Source organism: Drosophila arizonae, chromosome 2, assembly GCF_054131065.1.
Source record: "Drosophila arizonae isolate 15081-1271.41 chromosome 2, UAZ_ARI_1.0, whole genome shotgun sequence".
In the NCBI taxonomy this organism is placed as follows: Eukaryota; Metazoa; Arthropoda; class Insecta; order Diptera; family Drosophilidae; genus Drosophila; species Drosophila arizonae.
Genome location: NC_142922.1, coordinates 14,247,740 through 14,263,477, shown reverse-complemented (window position 1 = coordinate 14,263,477; position 15,738 = coordinate 14,247,740). Strand labels below are relative to the sequence as shown.

Below are 15,738 nucleotides of genomic sequence, written 5' to 3'. Positions count from 1 at the left end.
TGATTTGTGAATCCCATCCCAGGCTCTCATATACTTATTGTGCATTTTCAACAAGGCTGTTACTAAATATAAATTCAGCTCAATTACATTTAATTTGTTACAGAAACCAAAATAGAATTTGACTTAAAGTCCACCTGTTACTGCTCGAATCAAATTATTTGTTGTTAACGGACCTTTGTCCCGAACTGCTTCTGAAGACGACGATAACCAAATGATTTAATCACTCTCAGATATAATTCTAATTATTAGTAAATTTAACATAGAGACAAATAAATATCGGCCCGAAATATAAATAGAGAAATATGCAACAGCATACTTTTAAGCTTGTCGTAGTGGTTAATGAATTTGCTAACCAGATATTTTGGATCAACTCCATTTCTCAGAACTATAGCTCTCATCGAATATATGCTCCATGTGACATTCTTACAAGCTTCTTTAGTGCTACGTTTCGCTTAAAATGTAAAATGAAATCAGCTAAAGCACATATTTGAAATAACAGTGAGACACGACGACTTCAGTACATCATTTGATTCCATGTCTTTGGTCCATAGCTCCAAAAATATGTACTTTATGTAATTTATTAACATGATGAAAGCTAACTAAACACCGCAAAAGCAGCTGGTAGTGTGTATCTATGTGTGTGTGTGGAAATGTGTCGGTATAGATGTATCTTAGACTTAACAAAACAAAACAAAAAACAAAACTTTGGCATATCTTATTTACTTTCGATGGTCTTGAGCGGCACCATTTGCTCAGGATCGTCGGGATAAATACTATCCTGGCGTGGCTTCCGGCCAGCACATTGGCTGAACCAGGTGTCACCCTTGCCAAAGTTCTCGCCATCCTCAATGGACTCTGGCATGGGCTTGTTCATTGTTTCCGGCAGGAACATAACCCAGAAGCCGGACACTAAGGCAACCACACCGAACAACACAGCCGGAATCTTGGGATCAAATGAATCACCAAGCAGAGTAATCAGGGGTGTCAGTGCGCCAGAGAGACGGGCACACATTGAGCCCAATCCCATGGCTGAGTTGCGCACCACAGTGGGAAACAGCTCCGCCGAGTAGTTGTAGATGACAGCAAAGGATCCAGCGATGAGCAGCTTGCCCAGCATCACAATACTCGTGGATAATGTGGTACCCTGAGCTATGAAGGCAGCCACAATGCAACAGAGGCCGCCACCAAGCATCAGAGTGGAGGTTATGGAGCGACGTCCCAGGCGATCCAGGACAAAAACAATGGTTATATAGCTGGGGAACTCCACCAGACCCATAAGGAACAGTATCAGATAGGGATTACCATAAAGCTTGCCAGCACTCAGCGATAGGCCATAGTAGACAATTGAGTTAGCGAACCAACAGAGGCACACGTTCAGGGTCTTCATCCGCAAGTTGGGCGTGCGGAAGAGATCGCCGAGACCAGCACTCGACTTCTCCTCAACAGCAGCCTGTTGCTTGGCCTTCTGCACATAGTAGTCCTTGTCTATGGGTATGCCAGAGCCATTGATGCGTAGTCCCTTTGCCACAATGTCCACTGCCTCGGCGGCGCGTCCCTGCATCCAGAGCCAGCGCGGCGACTCATCCATCAGCCACCAATGGGCCAGAAACAGGCAACCGTGCAAGCCATACACCACTTGCAGCATTTGACGATCCTTGATAATGGCACCCCAGCCGGCAACGAGCATTATGCCCCCAGCAAAGACAGCCTGCAAAAAGAAAGAAATAATTTGAAAAATATCTTCTCTATAGAGTCCGAATCTATTCAATTGGCGTTGTGGGTAAATTTCATGATCTAAGCTTTAATTTAATTAGAAGTTTTCGGAACGTATTAATTGTTGTTTTTTTCTTATCTATAAATTTTAAAGCCTTGACCTATATTTTCTCAAAGCTGTGAATTGATTGAGCAAATGGGTTTTTAGATTCAGAATATCTATCTATTGAAGATTGATATGGCAAAATCTCTGTTTTACAATGTGATAATCAAAATTTTGTGCTCACCTGGAAGGTAATGCCGCATACTGTCCGTTTGGTGGCGCCCACCAGCTCCATTGTCAGTACAAAGCCGCATATATAGGCACCAGCCGAGCCCACTATACCTAGGATAAAACGCGCCACCATGACCGAAAAGTATTCCGGAATGAAAGCCACGCCTACGCCGACAAATAGCTGCAGTAGCGCCGACCAGCAGAAGACGGTCTTGCGGCCGACCTTATCTGCCAAGCCACCTAATGTTACAGCGCCCGTGAATGTACCCAACATGAAGACCGTTTGAATGATGGCACCCATCCAACGACGATCGCAAACAAAGTCCCAGTCGATGGTGCGGGATGTCTTATAGTACGTTGTATCGTACACATACTTCTCACAGGGTATCTGGCTCTGATCCCCAGCGCTCGCATTGTACATATGGCAGGAGTCCAGCTCGCCGGAAGGCTTTAATGGAATGGCTTCTAGGATGGCGCTGGAGTTCCATGGCAGCTGGGACAGGCTGCTGTTATCCACGCCGGCTATAAAACAGCGATGCTCGGGCACTGATGCAACAGTCACCAGGGACAGCATGTGCATGCCCGCTGTCAATGCGGACAACACTTGCAGGAAAAATTGGGCGAATTGGTATTTGCCGAATTCACCTTAAAGAACAAAAATTTAATCAATCAATATGCAAATCTTAATTAAATAAAATATTAAATGCTGTCTAGGACGGAAGTTGATAATGCGATACCATTCTTCCGAATGGCTTATCAGAATTTTATTTATCAGAGGAAAAATAAATAGATTTGAGCGAATTGTTGGGACTTAAACTAGATTATCGACGTACTGATTTGGCCACCATGGAATTCGTTTCTTATCGTATGATAATAATGAAACCAAAGATACTAGGAAAAAGTAGCCAAGAATCAGTCAATACTTTCTAACTTCTTTTATAAAACTCGGAGGATCTTAATATTGAATATTTCGAATATCTACATATTTATATTGGCTACTGTCTGTTAGACTCATAATAGAAAGCACTTGTGCTTGCTTTATTTAATTAAACAGACTTCAACAATATTGCAAATAAATACGAAATGAATGAGCTAAGATAAGCAAGGAAAGCGCATGCTACTTGGGTATTTGGTAAGTATTTGTTTTATTGAACGCTGATTGAACATGGATTACAATTGCAAATGAATATATAATTGGCATGCCATATATTTTTTCAGATTAATGCTTTTAAAGTGATTGGATTATCCACTTTCACATGTCGTGCATGATATGATATAATCGGCTATGACAACAGAGTTCTGTTTGTTGTCAAATTGGTTTATCAGATATTTTTCGTTGGGCGTAACTCAACGCGTTTAACGGCGCCGATAGAATTGTCGTCACTCGGCAGACTTTGCAATTAAATCAAGTGGAATTTATTCAATTCGATTTCAATTGAATGGCATACAAATGCGCGGTAAACTGTTTGCCAACAGTTGGTTTTGCTTTTCTCTGTTTACTCTTCTCTTTTATGTTTTATGGGAACTATTGGCGTTGATATATTTTTTGCATGTACTGTACTGTACTGTGCTGTGCTGTGCTGTGCTGTGATCTGGCTTCTCGAGGTCAGGCACTTTGTAAATTTCTTTGGACGTAGCCTAGATATTTGTCACTTGATCGGTCCAATGTTCAATCGACAATTACAATTGATTTGCGGTACCAACTACTCTAGCAATATCAATATTGATGTGTTCAACCAGTTGAGTGGACAAAAAGAGAAACAACGAACGAATGCCAGAAAAGTTACAGACAATTCCCAGACGTGATACCATTGTCTAAGAATTTGTAAAACTGCTCAACTGATCGCACCATAAGTGTGAAATTATGTCACAGATCTCGGGCACAAAAATGTAGTTTTTAATTAATACCAATTCCACACTCGGCGATCTTTAATTAAATTCAATTGCATAATCAGAAATACAGCCGACCGACCGATCGATACGTAATGATATTGAAAATGAATATGAAATCAAACGGACGAATGCGAAATCATATCGGATTATCAGAAAATCAGTCCATAGAGTACTTCATCAGTTTATGGCCGCATTGTGGGGTATTTGGCCCAGTTTAGTGGAACACAGCCCTTAAGCACAATAACGAACACGAATTGTTTATTTTGGTAATCAAACATGACATAAGCCATGTATTTGAAATATACTGTCATCATAAATGCAGCATATTGTATGTACAGCACGGAAATTGTTATTATTGAATAGATAAAAGAGCAATATTATTTTGCTCTTTGACTCTCAATGAAAAAACAAACAAAAACAATCAACAGATTAAACGAATTAAAAGCTTATCAAATACGAACACCCATCAATCATAAAGTGATTGGCGTATTAATACTTTACACGGCTCTACATTGATGCGAGCTATGCTGTGTGAAAAAATTATATCTTACTATAAAAGTTTGTAGTAATATTCTATTATGTATCATTTAAAGATCAATTATATTCCTAGTGCTCGCTCGTATTATTTAAATAAAAAACAAATAATTAAAATCCCCCTTTGAATTTAAATTTCATTTTGATTTCGTTCTCCGTTCTCTTCGTTAACATTTCCAATTTTTTGACATTGATTTAGAACTTATGTTTGCTTTTAATTACACACGCTATATAACTAAGCCATTGCACAACTGTGAGCCACAAAATGAACAATGCCAAATGTTGCACAAACGAATCGAGTGCATCCACTGTGGTTGGCCCCACTACATTGTGCGGTTGTATGGATTGTATATATGGTTTTTAGTTTGCTGATAGATTCTTCCTCAATCATATGCATATTTAAAAGTTTGTTTAATAATTGCGAGTGTGTTACAGCAAGTAATTGGTATAATCTGTGTGTTGTTGTACATATTTGCTATAGGTCAGTAGCCACATTATCGAGCAAGCGATTCAAAATAAATGTAAATGTAAACAAAGGAATATTCTATATATACAAAAATTCAATACATATGGAGCCAATGTATGTAAACTTGACCTAGACTACGCCCTGATTCTATTTGGACATGAGGAACATGTAAATCGCCACAGGTTGCACTGCATTATCATAACAAAACCCTTTACTATTCATTTTGATTATAGAATAGTTCGACTAACACTCATATAAATATAATTTACACACCTTTATAACTGATACAGCACGCTTTCTTAAAATATGTATATATGGGCATATAGGTTAAATATAAATAAATTCTATACAGAACATTGAGACCTTTGCCCCTCAGAGTCCAACAGAGCTCTTATCAGCACAAGTATGTTTATTTATATATAATAGTTTTTTTTTTTTTTTTTTTTTTTTTTTTTGTAGTAAAAGTGAAGGTCTTTCAGAATTGCCCAACACATTTGGTAAATATAATTGTTGTATATACATTTCACTATGCTTGAGTCATGTTTTGAATGACAGCGCTAAAAGAACTAGAAAGTCACGGAATATTGAAACAATTCAGATCTCACCTTCACTAAGAAAAAGAGCAGAGCAAAACAAAATAAATAAAACAATAAGTAAACAATGAAAAGTATAAATATTAGAAGAACATAAATTGTATAACCTGTTTTTGGACTTTCAAATCTTTTGCCTTCATATGTACTTGCGATATATGTATGTAGATACAAGATATTAACATATACTCTGACGCGAGGAAAAAGTGGCTAATGCGGTCATTAGTCTCTTACTGGTTGGCATCGAATGACAAAAACTTGTTTTCTACAGACCGGCGTGGGCCGCCTCAAAATTCATATGTTTCGATTTGAAGAGTTTGCCAAATGCAGTTTACGAACTCTTGCTATCCAATTAACCAATAAATTCATCAATAACAAAATAAAACTGATTGAATTCTGTCGTTGATAAGCGTTGCCATTTATGGTTTTAAGGCTTACACAATGTTAATTAAAGGTTATGTAAGTTTAACGTAAATTTAGAGCGTAGTTCGCGCGTATTTATAAAAAAAAATTATAAATTTGCATTAGCTCACAATGCAATTTTTATATAGGTTTTTCAACTGCTCGCATTTAGCTATAAACGTGTGAATTACCTGAGTAAACCGCAATCCCATTCTAAAACTTAATAAGCAGCTCATCTGCAACCGCGTGACAATGCGGTCTGAGTACATTCTCAAAGATACATTTGTAAAAGTTAACCTCATATATGTCCGACTGGAAACGATCGATGGCTGACGATCGACGATTTTGACTGAATTGCTTCCTCTATATAGGAAATCGTAGCTAAATGTCAGTCAGTCATACACGACTCTTAACCTTGAGATGATTATTAAATTAGCAAACAGGGGCAATTAAAATTGTATTAAACTTGACTGGCCGACGATGATAATAAAAAATATGAAAGATTATATGTATATGTATGTACACAAGCGCATACATATACGAAATCAAAGGGACGAGCAAAATGCGGACATATATCAAAGAGATAACAATATCTCGCATCTGATAATTAAAAGTGACAGCCGGATAACTGAATCTAACATGTAGTTAATGCATTTTCGACTTGGATAAACGGAAACAACGCAGTCGCCATGCCGGGCACATGATAAGCGAACGCATTGCTGATATGCGACAGTGATAAGGACAGCCACACACTTTGTAACGTTAGCGGAGTGATTGACCTATCTACTTACCCAGTTTGCCCATTAAGTCCTCTAAAACGTAATCCACAGCCATTTTCACTTAGATAAATAGCGTAATTGTTCAACAAAAAATATTGTTCCAGGTGAGAAATACCTTCCCTCTTGATTCAACTCAATAAATCAAGTGTTAACAATTTGCATCTTCTGATGGCTTATACTTGATCGCAATACACTTGATGTAAATAAGTTGGGATTTGGATTATCAGAGCCACGAGAGGCGGGACTGAGACCCCAAGCCGTTTGTAACGTGCGCTGGAGATTGGCAAGCGCCGCCGTGCTGGCAAAAAGCTAAATGCGAACTGAATGGGCTTTGAGTACGCGAAATGAGTTTCGAGTCGTGACTGAATAACACTCACATACATATACATGAACATATCATATAAACCCAACAAATACTCGCACTCACACAGATAACGAAACGCTCCCGCCGATATGTGTGGAAGAGCTCCACGATTGAGAGTGGATCGCGGTGTTTGTGTTTGCTAAATTTGTTGTGGCCCTCATTGTTGTTGCTTTTCAATTCTGTGACATAATTCTAGATCGATAAGCTTACAAATCAACAGAAAGAGAGGGACAGTGTGTGCGTGTGTGTGTGTTATAAATCAGCATCATGTGTTTCCAAGCAGCGTGTGGATCGCAAGATTAGATGTAATTGCTAGTTGCCAAGTCGCTCAGAGCCAAATTTTACATTATTAAAGCTTGAAGGCTCGTCTAAATGAGTATTAGATATGGATTAAGTTACATTGATTATCATTTCACGCAACTGTTTTACAGGTATTCATTCTGACGGAGAAAATAGTAAAAAAAAAAAAAATAAAAAATAAAAAAAATTATATAATTTCATTTCCTATTTTTTGCTCTGTCAGAATAAATTCCAATAAATATAATATATATTTACAAAATAAAAAGAAACGTATTTGAATCGTAAAGAATATATTTAATCTTAGGTTTTATTTAAACTGTTTTCACACACCCATTATTTTTATTAATATTAAAAAATCCTATTGCAAAGAACCTCATGAAGCTCCTTAGCATGGAATCTAATTTTAAGTCATATATTTTTTATTTTGTTCAAATAACATTTTTGTTTAAGCATACTTCTTATTTCTTTCTCAGTAACCTTTTTATAACAATTCCCAGCAAGCTACATCTCTATTTATTTTCAAACATACATATGTATTATATCTTTTTATAGCCTTACTAAATTTAATCTTTGTTTTTAAAATTTTTTTAAGTGTTAAATTTTAGCAATGAGTGACCCATCGATATCGGACCCAATGTCCTTTTTATATTTGGACATGCTATCCAGAGTTTTATTAGAAGAAGCTGAAGAGGCGGCAAAAGAATTCGATCTTAAAATGAATTTCATACGTGAACAGGAAAGCAATTGCTTGGAGAATGGGAAACAAGTAAGATATTGAATCGAAGTAATGTTCAGATTTTCGCCACTATTCGATCGTCTTTAGCTTATTACCGTGGATATGCTTATTAACAAAATGCAGGAGTGTATCTTTCAAACGGAGCTTGAATTACAGGAGAACGAAGTTCAGTTGGATGAAATCGATAAGCTTCTTTCACGATATCAAGCCAACTACATAGATTTCTCAAAGGGCCCAGAGTGGATACCCCTAAGACCTAGCAGCTATCGCACGTTCCTGAAGCTACTAATATCGGCGGACCAATCGACTGCACAATGCAACAATCTGAAAGAGGAACTTAATGCTTATAACGAAGAAGCCATCAAGCGTTTAGAGTCCCCAAATTTGGTGAGAATATAGAAAAACCATATCTACGACACATGGTTTAAGGTATTTCCATAGGTGACTAGGATAATGGACTATCATTTATCAGCAATAACTGGACTGGAAAAGAAACTGGATAAGCTACACAAATTGGCCAACAAGGTTATTATAAGCTATAATAAAATATGCAGAAAAGTAACAGGCAAGATAAGGAAAGACAAACGCCACAAGAAACCCCGCCCAACTACAGCTCGTTATAAATTTTGAAAATTTATATTCAGTATAACGGTTTATATGATACATATGTATGAATAAGTAGGCAATTAAATGCATTCAAGTTCAACTTTGTTCTTAACATTACGAAGATATTTGGCTTGTTAATTGTTAGTCCTTAATTCGACTCCCGGAAGAAGAGCACATCGTCGGCTATAATGCTGGTGCTTGTCTTTTGGTTGCCCTGTTGGTCGGTTATCTCGCCGTATGTTATCTTGCCCTGCACCATGGTGCGTTGCCCTTTCTTAAGGTACTCCAGCACAGTTTCACGCAAATTGGGCTTGAAGACTACGACTCGATGCCAATCGGTGCGCTGCGCCCAATCCCCATTCTCATATCTGGCGAGAGAAATATTTGTGTTACAGTTACATTATATGTATGTATATATGGATGTTATGTTTCTACTCACTTGTAATTGGTGTGCGTAGCTACTGAGAAGGTGACCACCGGATGCTCCACCGAACCTCGGAGTTGTGGATCCGCACCCACACGCCCCAATATAGTTACCGTGTTGACAGCTATATATTTGAAATTTATAATAGGACTTGTTAACAGATTAATATAGATCTAGAAATGATTTTCCACACACTTTTTTCAATTTTGGCGGGCGCTGTGGCCGTCGTGCTTGCGGCACCTCGTGCCGGCAGAGTCCAAAATCCATTTAGCACTGGCTTAAGCTGTAAATTCAGAAATACGTGCCATTATATTCACATATCATTGTTCAAAGTAGTAAAACATTTAACTTACAATGTGTCTAGCTTGTTGCATCATTTTTATGCGTGCTTTATTAACCGGCAATGCGTTTTAATTTTTGCAAACAGCTGTTTAACACAGACGCAGCCAACTTAACTCAAATTGTTACCGCTTGTGGCGCACTCTGTTGGAAATTTCTGCAACATATCGAAGTCGAAAAGTGTTTTAAAGAACCAAGGAATGGGCGCAATATCTTTCGAGCTTTAAATATAATTTAAATGTTGGTATAAAAATGTTAACTGAAAAATTATTATAGTGAAACTTATGAATAAAGAATATCATCTCAAGTGATAGTATGCAATAAATAAACCTACTCTAGTTAAAAACGACAATGTTTTTCGTTAATTTTTTAGCATATCCAAACATTTTTGCCGCCAGTATTCTAATTGGCTAATTTTTTATACTGATTGGATCATAGGTTCACTCTATCGGTTATTATGGGCACCACTACATGCTCGCTGTATATAGCTCATTGCTCCAACACCCAGTAAACGATACTAAGGCGCGCTCTGTTGGACAATTTTTTGAAACTAGCTATAGTACAAAAAACAGCCGACAGTGGCGCCCTAATTATTATATTTTTTACAAACTTGATTAGGTATTGGGCTTTCTGCCTCAAATAATAGACACCAGAGGCAAATAGATCTTTTTTTAACACTTGACATGAGCGCTTAAGCTAAAGTGCATAGCTATGATAGCCTGCCTTTAAATTTAAACTTACTACTTACTACTTAGCAAGTATGTTATCTATTTTTTGTACATATGTATGTATGTACATATAGCACAAACAATCAATAATAGAGGAATATAATAAATATGTTAATATACAAAAACATATTTTTTGCTTAAAGCATAGTGCATATTATAGGTTAAAAAATAAGTATAAAAATGGAATTTCTTGCGTCCATTTATAGACATGCATAAAATCGTAGCGAAGCATTGCTGAACAGGATGTGCGATCGCCGATTGTCTTCGTTTTACTGCCGAAGCGTCATTTACGAGTCGCCATTTTGTGGATCCATTTTGTTTTTGGAACAGCCGATTAGCAGCCAAGGCCCACGGGAGGCCGTCATTGATTTCCACTGAGCAATTCAAGGCATTGCATCCAGCTGAGGTGAATGTGAAACAAAACGGAAGAGCGAATTCGCTATTTCATATATTTTCGTTTCGTTTGTTTGTTGTCTGCTGCTGCAGCTTCAGCCTGCTATTCGCAGCAAGAGCAATGGCAATAACAACAACCTAAGCGACAACAACAAAACCAACAACTCTTCGACTTTGCATTCAAATTCAGGCGATGACGACAGCCAACCGACAAAGACGAACGGTCGGGCGGGCGTGCAGATGGGCAGGCGGCAAAGTTGATGTCGATGTCGATATCGGCGTCGGCGTCGGCGTTACTCTTGGGTTTGGTGCCGGGCTGCTGCCCAAAGAATATTGCCAAGCCAAGCCGCAGCATGAGTCTTGGCGTTATTTGATTTGTGCGTCAGAACAGCCGCTTCGTAGGGTACTACGACAGCTGTAGATAGTCCGTCCCAGATGGGTTTCAGTGTTGGAAATGCTTCGAATTCTATTCTTCAAGTAAAATTATGATTAAAAATTAAAATATGATCATCTTTTAAATAGAATTATTTGCAATTATATAAATATAGAAAACCGTAAAATGATTCCATATTCATCATTAAATATAAATATATGTATCAGTATAGCTAAAGATAAATTAAGTATAAAATATTTTCAATAGATATTTAATTCAATGTAGTAAAGCCCCTTGAATAACTTAACTATATCCATCGTGTATAGTTAATAAACTTATCAGTTTTTTAATACAACTAACTGAATGATCTTTAGCCAATATTTAGTTTATAGAACCGACTTTTATATTCATTTAAAATTATATTTTTCATTATATAAGAAAAGTTTTTTCCACTTCTTCCTATATATTGTAGCGCATAGCTATCCCCAGTGTAGCCCCAATCTAAGGCATTATTCATGCTGTCGTTTTCGAGTGCTGCCATCGTCGTCGTCGTCGGTCGGTCGGTCGCTTCGCCTCACCTCTCCACTCATCTCTTCGCTATATTTCGTTTCGTCTCTCTTCGCTATCGTCTGCTGGCGTTGTTTCCAGCGCGCGTGTAGCTGGGCATATGTGTGAATGTGTGTATACATATATGTGTGTGTATCTGTGTGTGTGTGGGCTGTGTATCTGTATCTGTATCTGCTGTGTATATGAGGCTATGGCTGTGACTCCGGCTGTTCGCTGTTGCGATACTAACGAACGAACGTCCCAAATGTCGACGTTGCCGTTGCCGTTGCCGTTGCTTTTGCTGTTGCTGTTGTTGCTTTTTGTATATTTTCAGTTTGTATAGCGAATGGCATGGTACGACGCTTGAGGAGGGAGCCGGCTGGTTGCTGTTGCTGTTGCTGAAGTGGTTGCTGTTGGCTGGGCTTCTCGAGGACGTCCGTTCGTTCATTTCGTATCGTTTCGTAGCGTTTCGTTTCGTCTGATGGTTCGTTTGTGCGTTTGCGTGCAAAAGCAACGAAAACTCATATTCATTTTATAGTGAAACTCAACTCAACGCAGCTTAAGCTTAATGTACAGCAGTAGCAGCAGCAGCAGCAGCCGCAGCAACATTCCAACTGGCAGCTTAAATGTTGTTGCTGTTACGGCTTGGTTTGTTCGTTGGTTGGCTGCCTTCGCCTGCGCGAAGGTTTTTGAAAAACGCGCGCAGCTGTTACAGCAATTGGGTAACATTAGCCTCAGGAACCCATTTAAAGCAAATCAGTATTTGCTCGCCTGCTAAACTCTCAATATAATAGAACTTAAGAAGTAATTTAGTTGCGAATGAGAAATACCCTCTTCACCTATCCATACTTCCTAGTCCTAATCTACTAATATGGAGCCTTAGAGTCTATATTCTATATACTTTTTCATTTATATTCCATATATTCCATTTAAAATCATAAACACTTGTGTCTGCATTTGCATCTGAAGCTGACTGCGCACAATTTTACCAAAATTTAACAGAGCAACAGAAACAGAAACTGAAACTTAACCAAACGAATGTTCGCATTAAAGTTTATTTCGAAACCAACTCACTGGCAACAGCAGCAGCAACAGCAACAGCAACGGCAACAGAGCCAGCAGCAGCAGTGGCAGCAAAAAAAGCCCCAACAGCAACGCAAATGAAAAACGCCAACGAACAACGAACGAGCGCACAGAAAGCAGCACACAGCAACAACAATAATAAAAAAAAAAAAAAAAGAGAAAAAATCAAGTAAAATTACGACAAGCAAAGAGGCAGCAGTGACGGCAGCAGCGAGGGCAGCGGCAGCAACGTTGAAAGAAAACAAGAAACTTCGTCGCAGCAGCAACGAATGTGGGGAGCAGGGCGTCCACATGGCAGAGAGAGCGAGAGAGAGACAGTGAGAACTAGGTAGGGATGTAGAAGCGGGAAGAGTGGGACAGGGGAAAGCAGCCGCACAAAGTGTGTGACTGTTTGAGTGCCTCTGTGTGTGAGTATGTGTATGTGTGTGTGTGTGTGTGCGGTGGGGCGAAGGTGAAGCATGCGATGGCGTTGGCTGCTATAACGTCAAGCAAGACTGAGGCGAAAACGACGACAGCGATGAAAAAACCCAGCACCGAACGAACCAACAGTGCCAGCAAAAATTTATAATAAAAGCAGCAGCAGCAGCAACAACAACAGCAACAACAACGACAACGACAGCGGCAAACGTTGAAGGCAACAACGATGGCGTTGCTTGCAACTCTGAACAGTGCCAGGCCAACCAGCCCGTCAACTATCCAACGAGCAGCACAGCTTTAGCTGCCTCTCCAAAGAAACGAGAAGAGAAGAGAGATATACCCTGCATCTTAGTTAAAGAAGTTTATAGAAATTCCGTAAACATCATTATTTAAATATGTATTTAATTGAGCTTGATCTGATAAAACCTAAATTAGAGCTAGAGAAACAAGAATTTATTTAAATGAATAATAATTTATTATTAAAAATTAATTAATTAAATTATTATTAAAAGATTCCAAATATTGCAAACATTTATCGTTTATAAGCATTTCATTGATTGCTTTCTCTTGAATTTAAATTCTAGATTATTTCGTTCGTTTTGTACTCTATATAGCTGATATCTCGAGATCTTATTTTCAATCTACTACTTATAAATTTTTAGGTTGAGATACTTTTAGACATTAAAATATTATGAAGCAAATGATTTATTGTTTTATGTAAGTTTTAAATACTAGTTACTGTCTTGAAGTCATCTTAATTGATCTATTGAATCGACTCTGCCACAAGAGTATACCAAATGAAAGAGCGAACATCGTTAGAGTTAAAGTCGTCGTGTTCGTTCTCGAATTCATCGTCGTCTTCGTCGTCGCCGTCTTCGTCACTGCGGGCTCTGAGCTGAGCTGAGCTGAGAACAGAGCACCGACAGTGACCGAACATTAAAGTTGAAGTAAAGTTGGAATTTGTGCCTGGGCCCCCCGTTCTGCCATAGCCTCCCATGCCCGCCTTTTGTAATCAGAATAAACGAATATTCGCTTAAGCTCTGCACATTGGTGCAAAGTACAATTGCAAAGAAAGATCTGGATTAACGAATGACTAGAACACTTAACACCTTAACACTTTCGATTCAGTCATAAATTATTAACTGTACGAGCATTTTTGTTTTTAAAAATTATAGATTATACAAGAAATATTACGATAGGTTTTTTTTTTTGCAAAATTAATGTTGCATGCTGAGCAATGTAGAAAATGAGTTTAGAATTAGTTATCTACCTCATATTACACTTAGATAAATTTAAGGAAATTTCTTCTAAGTTTTGTTTTCCAAAATAATGAGACTTAATATAAATTAATATTTTAATATGAAAGTACTATAGTACAGAGTTGGCTTATGCCAAAAGTTTAGAGGGTATATTGTTGCTATTCCTAATATAATTTTATTATACATATATATTTCTATCATTTGCTCCATTCTAATCACGTAGATCCACTGTTCACTCCAATCATTCAACCTTACCAAGCGGCAGGGCAAAACGCAAATGTCAAGACGAACGAGCGAACCCAACGAACGCAGTTCTGTCGGCAACAACAACAACAATGACGACGACGACGACGGCGGCGACGATGAAAACACCAAGGAGTGGGCGGCAGCCCAAGCGTTGGAACGCTAGTGCTGGTTTTGGCTACCAAGAGCTGAGTGCGAGGCCTAAAATATTCCCGCCAGCTTTCCCCAGAGCGCCTCACACCACATTTCAGTACGATAAAGGAAATGCCACACCACTGTGACAATACATTTGCTAGAGCTGGCCCCCAAAGCCAGGGCATACCGTAGCCTGAATAGTCGTCCTCGGTGCTCGGTGCTCGGTCCTCATCGACGTCGTCGCCTTGGTTGTCGCTGCCGCTGCCGCTGTCGTTGTCGTTGTCGTTGTAGTTGTTGTTTTCGTTCTAAGCGACGCACATGGCCGCATACCACAGAGCGGAGCGCACTCTGCTCGAGCCCTGAGTCAGAACCTGCAGTCGACAACAGCAACAACAACAACAATGTCGAATGTCGGTCCGCTCTTATACGATTGCTGCTTCATGTGCTTTAGTGCCGAGCCAACACTGGCTCCAGCACAGGCTACATCAGCACCGCCGGCACCGTCACCGCCAACGACTCTGGGCTCTGGCTCTACTGCTTGAATTTTGTTGCCGCTGCCGTTGCCGTTGCCGTTGCCTCTGCCTTATTCCCATTTACAGCGTCAGCTCTGAAACGTAGGGCTTGGGACTTTAGTTCTGACTCTGACTCTGTCTTTGGCTCGAGCAGTCGAGCTACGACCAGTGCCGTCTGCTGCTGGCTGGTTTGTAGGTTCTGGTTCTCAAGCAAGCACATGGCTAACAGCAACAAAAGCGACGTTGACGACGACGACGGCGACGACCAGTTGCCACTTGCGCAACGCAAAAAAAAAAAAAAAAAAAAAGAATAATAAAAATCGAAAAGAAAAGAAAACCCAACAGCAACATCGATCGATGTATGTGTATAAAAATAGAGGGAGCCTTACTCTTATATGGGTAGGTGGTAATAATTAGCATATTTGGGGTAAATATATATGTATATCTAGAGCACATGAAGGGTATAAGTACAAATATATTATATTATTGGAAGTTCAGACGAATGTATTAGCTATAAATAATATAGTTAGCGGTTGATCAGATAAAGGACAACTTAATTTAGCCATAGCATTAACTAATAAAACAAAACCATGTAGAAAATAATTTTGTTAAACTAAATAAAAAGACTT

At 38.9% G+C, this 15,738-nt stretch overlaps 3 protein-coding genes and 1 long non-coding RNA gene across 5 annotated transcripts; 2 read left to right on the top strand and 2 right to left on the bottom strand.

Annotated features, from left to right (window-relative positions):
- Positions 1-513: 513 nt before the first annotated feature.
- On the bottom strand, positions 514-6,804 carry LOC108620768 (organic cation transporter protein). Its single transcript, XM_089463235.1, has 3 exons — positions 6,664-6,804; positions 2,001-2,632; positions 514-1,708 (listed from the first exon to the last, which is right to left on the bottom strand). The coding sequence occupies exons 1-3, from the start codon at positions 6,704-6,706 to the stop codon at positions 716-718; spliced, it is 1,668 nt and encodes a 555-aa protein (XP_089319361.1). The 5' UTR covers positions 6,707-6,804; the 3' UTR covers positions 514-715.
- A 975-nt stretch (positions 6,805-7,779) lies between these two features.
- On the top strand, positions 7,780-8,778 carry LOC149270350 (uncharacterized). Of its 2 annotated transcripts, none has more exons than XM_089463239.1 (3): positions 7,780-8,081; positions 8,175-8,438; positions 8,493-8,778. In XM_089463239.1, the coding sequence occupies exons 1-3, from the start codon at positions 7,923-7,925 to the stop codon at positions 8,679-8,681; spliced, it is 612 nt and encodes a 203-aa protein (XP_089319365.1). In that variant the 5' UTR covers positions 7,780-7,922; the 3' UTR covers positions 8,682-8,778. The 2 variants fall into 2 exon arrangements, with proteins under 2 accessions (XP_089319365.1, XP_089319364.1); XM_089463238.1 differs by having other exon boundaries at positions 7,783-8,081; positions 8,139-8,438.
- mtSSB (mitochondrial single stranded DNA-binding protein) lies at positions 8,669-9,593 on the bottom strand. The gene is made up of 4 exons (XM_089463242.1): positions 9,435-9,593; positions 9,277-9,364; positions 9,097-9,205; positions 8,669-9,025 (listed from the first exon to the last, which is right to left on the bottom strand). Exons 1-4 carry the CDS (start codon positions 9,456-9,458, stop codon positions 8,806-8,808), a joined length of 441 nt encoding a protein of 146 aa, XP_089319368.1. The 5' UTR covers positions 9,459-9,593; the 3' UTR covers positions 8,669-8,805.
- A 1,764-nt stretch (positions 9,594-11,357) lies between these two features.
- LOC149270348 (uncharacterized) lies at positions 11,358-15,429 on the top strand. The gene is made up of 2 exons (XR_016270808.1): positions 11,358-14,104; positions 14,443-15,429. It is a non-coding gene; the product is annotated as an uncharacterized LOC149270348 (long non-coding RNA).
- The last annotated feature ends 309 nt before the right edge of the window (positions 15,430-15,738 follow it).

Excerpts from the sequence above, each read along its gene's own strand:
- LOC108620768 (XM_089463235.1), bottom strand. The coding sequence starts at position 6,706 with ATGGCTGTGGATTACGTTTTAGAGGACTTAATGGGCAAACTGG. Across the intron at positions 2,633-6,663 it reads GGACTTAATGGGCAAACTGG|GTGAATTCGGCAAATACCAA; the intron begins GTAAGTAGATAG and ends TTGTTCTTTAAG. Across the intron at positions 1,709-2,000 it reads TATGCGGCATTACCTTCCAG|GCTGTCTTTGCTGGGGGCAT; the intron begins GTGAGCACAAAA and ends TTCTTTTTGCAG.
- LOC149270350 (XM_089463238.1), top strand. The coding sequence starts at position 7,923 with ATGAGTGACCCATCGATATCGGACCCAATGTCCTTTTTATATTTGGAC. Across the intron at positions 8,082-8,138 it reads GCTTGGAGAATGGGAAACAA|CTTATTACCGTGGATATGCT; the intron begins GTAAGATATTGA and ends GATCGTCTTTAG. Across the intron at positions 8,439-8,492 it reads GTTTAGAGTCCCCAAATTTG|GTGACTAGGATAATGGACTA; the intron begins GTGAGAATATAG and ends GTATTTCCATAG.
- mtSSB (XM_089463242.1), bottom strand. The coding sequence starts at position 9,458 with ATGATGCAACAAGCTAGACACATT. Across the intron at positions 9,206-9,276 it reads GCCCGCCAAAATTGAAAAAA|CTGTCAACACGGTAACTATA; the intron begins GTGTGTGGAAAA and ends TCAAATATATAG. Across the intron at positions 9,026-9,096 it reads GCTACGCACACCAATTACAA|ATATGAGAATGGGGATTGGG; the intron begins GTGAGTAGAAAC and ends TTCTCTCGCCAG.